General features: G+C 39.9%; 1 protein-coding gene across 1 annotated transcript; it reads left to right on the plus strand.

Moving 5' to 3' along the window:
* The first annotated feature begins 3,646 nt into the window (after positions 1-3,646).
* Positions 3,647-5,016, plus strand: LOC129289283 (extensin-like). Its single transcript, XM_054926060.1, has 2 exons — positions 3,647-4,612; positions 4,708-5,016. The coding sequence occupies exons 1-2, from the start codon at positions 3,647-3,649 to the stop codon at positions 5,014-5,016; spliced, it is 1,275 nt and encodes a 424-aa protein (XP_054782035.1).
* Positions 5,017-5,309: the final 293 nt, after the last annotated feature.

The raw sequence follows: 5,309 nt of genomic DNA on the forward strand, positions 1-5,309 counted from the left end.
ATGATTATGTGTAGATTGATTAGGGAACTGAATGAGTTGGAACCATTCAGGATGGTTTAGAGAAATGTTTTCCCCATTACCAGTCCAGTTCTCCATTTGAGCTAGGACATGATCAAGTCAGCACAAAAATAAATACCTTTCTAGAACGAAGAAGAATTGTAAGGCTTTTTAATGATAGATGAAGAATTCAGATCCATGTATTTGACATTTATGCTATGCTTAGATATACATGGATTTGGATATAGATTTAAATCAAATCTATTGTTCGAGTAATTAAAAACGTATGAATTTGGATTTGACCCAAACCCAAACCCAAATTCAAGTTCTTCCTTAATCTCTTTGTAATTTAAAATCCTTTTTAGACCCCAATTATTTCAAATCTTAACTCAATCTCTTTTATAATTTGACCCAAATCCATGATGGCTTGATCGACATGCCAAGGGTAATTGGACCAAACCGCCAAAGTTGACAAAAACAAGCTACCATTGTTCACCAGGACCGAACCGATGGTAACGACAAGGACCGAAGGACGACTTTCTCCGAGATCAACTTCCACTGGGACAGGACATATGATGGCAGCAGCGATGACCGAACGGCTAACTTCCATCGAGACCAAACTGACGATGATGACGGGGACCAAACAGCCTACTTCCATCAGGACCAAACCTATGGCAACAACAGGGACCAAATGACCGACTTCCATTGAGACCGGACCGACGATGATGACAAGGACCGGAGGACCGATTTTCACCAAGATTGGACCGATGGCAACCATCGAAAGATTGACTTCCACCGGAACCAGACTAATAGTGATGACGAGGACCCCACAGTCGACTTCCATCGAGTCTTGTCTCTATGAAAGTCAGCTGTTCTATCCTGGTGGACGTTGGCTGTCCTATCCTAATCGTCGCCGTGGGTCTGGTCCCTGTCATCACTATCAGTTCGGTCCCAGTAAAAGTCAGCCGTCCAATTCCCATCGTCACCGTTGGTTCGGTCCTTGTGGAAGGCGGCTTTCTAATCCCCATTGGTTGAGTCTTGGTGGAAGTTAGCCGTTCGATCCTTGTCATCGCGATAATCCAGTCCCAGTGGAAGTTCGGCATCCCATCCCGATTATCCTGGTTGTCACTAGTGCCATAGTCCTAGTTGGCTTTGGCTGTTTGATCCTGTTGAAAGTTGGCCATTAGGATTGTCGGGTTTGACCAATCTTTCAAGTTGTTTTTAAATTCAAATATAGAATTTAAAATTTAAAATTTTACTTTAGATCCAAACAAAAGATTTTAATATTGTAATTTAAAATTTTTTATATCATCCAAACAAAGAATTAGAATCTTTGGATTTCAATTGTGAGATTTCAAATGAGATTTTAAATTCAAATTCCTAACTTAAATCCACCCATTCAAATAAAACCTTAAGATCTTAGAAAGGAAGGATTGAGGATCAGCATTTAGAATTCTCCGTACTTGTTTTGTTTGTACAGACTTATTGACAAATGGTTCTTGGTCTAACACCCAATTCACCTTTATCAATGAGAGTGAGGACATTTTTTTTTTTTAAGATGGATTTTCTTTTTATCCTTTACTCTTCCCTAGAAAAAATCAGTGCAAGCTGAGTCAATAGCCTTACATATTGAATTTGGTAACTTGGCACATGAAAGAACATATATGTTGGAGGCAGAAAGCACATGATGATCCTTGTTTTTTAACAAAAAGGCCAAAATAGTTGTTGAGGACCATGAGTTATGTTGTTTTTTGTTTTATAATTTTTACATTGCACATATTCCAAGCCTAACGGGATATGCTTTAATGTAACACTTTATTCTTGAAACGTCTCACCCCTTCACTCAGAAAGCCTCCCTTTCAAACAAGAAAAAACACTTCACTAATACTCCCTCTGATGTAGAAAAGAGTTGAGTGTCCCTATTCATGAGACAATTTACAAAATCTAAGCAGTAATTAATATGTTTTTTTTTCCAACAATGGCCTTTGAAAAATGATGCTTTTAATTAATTAAGAGAGAATAATATTTAATTAAGAGCATTTGCATAAAGATGAATAATTTCAAAGACATGAATTAGTTTTCTTAGTTTGCGTAAAATAGGTAAAATTAACTTAGAAGTAGGAATGAAGGGAGTAATTCATAAATATGATAAAATTTAGTTAAATAACTTATTTATAAATATATATATATAGTACTCCCTCCGTCCCAAATTATAAAACATTTCGGGAGAAGATTCAGTCCCAAATATAAAACATTTTGATAAAAATAAGATTTTATCAATGATTCTTTTCTAATATTACCCTTCCCATTATATTTTCTCTGTTTAATATTCTTCTATAAATGGAGTAATAAATGAAGGGTATTTTTGAAAGTTTTTTTTTAAATATGAAATTGTAAAGTGTATTTAATGAGATTTATTGACATATGTAATTTTGTTTAAAAGTGTCTTATAATTTGAGATGAAGGGAGTATTAGTTTTCCTAAAACAACCCTTCTTTTAATCATTTACAACGAAAATTATCCCTATTGATTATTACACACGTTAATGAGTGAATAGTTTGAAAATAACTAGCAAATATAAAAAACAAGGAACTGAGATCTTATATTTAAGATCAAAACATTTATTAACTAGTACTTATATTTAGTATCAGAAAGTGTATTATGCTAGGTGCCTACTAATTTTCACGGCCAAAAACAGAATGAGGATCCTAGAAATGTATAATCATAAAAGTTAGAAGTAATATGAATAAACATGTAGGCTAGACCCCACACCTATAAAACTCACACATGGTGAACCAGCTCTTCTCTTCCTATTTCTCTATAACTTAATTCTTTAGAAGACATCATCAGCTTGCGCCAAAAATAAATTCTTACTCAACGCTAACTTGGCGTGCCATTTCGTTGCAACTTACTAAAACATGCAAACACACAAGATCTAAAGAATTGACACGCCACAAGGCAGAGCCTGAGGTGTGCGCCTACAACCTTTACTTGCATTAAATTAGTACTGAGAGTATTTATATTCAATTCAAGTCTCCGGCAGTGAATTTGGCACATACAACTAGGCACCCTCCTTCCACTTCCTCTGTGTGTGCGTGAAACCCACTGTTCCCTTTCTCTAGATTTGGATACAGTGAGTCAATGAATATATCAATTATAATTATTTAAGGTATTAAAAACCAGACTAATCATTAAACCAATCAAGAGATTGGTTCAAGAGTTAATGATAAAAATCATGATCAAACCGTTCATAAACAAAAAAATTTATTAAATCAGTTAATATACTGATCTAACGATTCAACCAAGAACACTTACACGTGCTGTAAAACTATTAGATTTCGTTAACACTTGAAATTTATCACTTTTTTCAAAAATTCAAAACACTCTCGACAATCAAGAACACTCACATATGCTGTACCATCCAAAACTAATTTGAGATTTGACACTCATTGATGAGCTGATTTGTGCCAATCACTAGATCCAAATCCCCTTTCTCATGTTCTCATTTCTCTCTCACTATTTACTGCTTCTCTTGTGTACTCGCCACATTAATCTCTTATGCACAGATTCATACACATCGTAAACAACATTTGTGTGTGTGTGTATAACCAGAGCGATGGGCAGGACGTGATGAACATGCAGTAGCGAAATGAAAGCAAACAGTGTTGTGATTGTAACACTAGTGTTACTCTTTTTGCTTACCCAGTCTCTGGCAGAAAGTAGAGAAAAAGGCAAAGAAGATGAAGAATTGAGAGTGCTTAGAAGAAAGATCGAGCATGGCAGAAACAGCAAAACAAGAAGTAGAGGAGGTAAAAGAACAAGAGGGAACAAGTGTGACTCCTTTTACCTGTTTCTGTTCTCCAAATGTGGTCAATGGCCCTTTCCTACATATCCTTCAGCAGACAATCCATTTGATCAGACTCCGATATATCATTCCCCTCCGCCACTGGCTTCTCCGCCGCCGGTAACTCCTTCTTACTCGCCAAGAATCTCAACTCCTCCTCCACCACCACCACCGGTGCTTCAATATTCTCCGCCACCATTGGTAATTCCTCCACCAACTTCATTGCCGCCACCGTCGTCGTTGTCTCCACCACCACGATGTGCACCTCCACCTCAACCCTGTCCTTCACCCCCACCGACTTGTCCCTGTCCACCTCCGTCACCACCACCGCCTCCGCCGTGTCCGTCTCCATCACCACCACCTCCTTCATGTCTGCCACCGTGTCTTCCATCTGGTTCTGCCCCACCGGCGAGCCCACTGCCGCCATTGCCCCCACTTCCGCCGTTAGTTCCATCACCACCACCACCGTCCCTGGCCCCTCCACCGGCCGTTCTGCCACCGTTGATAATTCCACCTCCGCTTGTCCTTAGTCCTCCGACGACAGATATGCCACAAACACCAACTTTGCCATGGATAGCACCTCCTGATGCGGGCACTTATACTCCACCACCTGCATTAAATTTTCCCCCAGATGGATCTACACCAGCACCGCCACTTGTCCCGATGTTCTCGACGCCGCCGGGAACTCCACAGCTACCGCAACAACCACCGGATGATCCTCTCTTATTTCCACCCCCTCTCACACCAAACCCAACTCCGCCGGACACCGGCGTGATCCCGACTCCGGAGTTTTCTAACCCGCAAACACCGCCGTACTGCCTGATAATCCGGTTACTTCCACACCGCCGGTGTTTCCCTTCCCGCAGACGCCGGATATTTTCTTGCCGGCCCCAGCCAGTCCAAAACTCCCAGATAATCCCCAGGAACCACCGTCATTTACGTTCACCCCACCAGCCTTTCCTATCCCAGAGACGCCAGAAATCATCTTGCCACCTCCGATGGTTCCGCAGCTTCCAGAGGAACCACCGACTTTTCCGTTCACGCCGCCGGATTTAACTACGCCCCAGACACCAGATGTTTTCCTTCCGTCACCGGTAAATCCAGTGCTTCCCGGAGAGCCGCAAGATCCATTTCCATTTCCATTCTCTCCACCCTCGCCGGAGATTATCCTTTAAGAACCATCCCAAGAAGCACCCTCAACACCACTAGTATTCTTTCCCCCGCCATCTGATGCTCCTCCTTTCAAAAACTGATTCTGCGTTTTAATTTTTTTTTTTTCTTTTTCCAATTCTGTTTTTTTCCCCAAATAATATCTATGTTTTTGTTTAAAATTTAAATAACTAAAAAACTTTGCGGAGTGCCTAAAATCATTTAATGAGCGTTGGTTATTAAAGATTGTTGCATGATGATTAAAAAAAATTAAATCTTTACCGAAGTCTCTTGCTCATTTCTCTTATTCGATAATGTC

Source organism: Prosopis cineraria, unplaced genomic scaffold (assembly GCF_029017545.1).
Source record: "Prosopis cineraria cultivar Desert tree isolate PC_DT_omini unplaced genomic scaffold, ASM2901754v1 PC12, whole genome shotgun sequence".
In the NCBI taxonomy this organism is placed as follows: Eukaryota; Viridiplantae; Streptophyta; class Magnoliopsida; order Fabales; family Fabaceae; genus Prosopis; species Prosopis cineraria.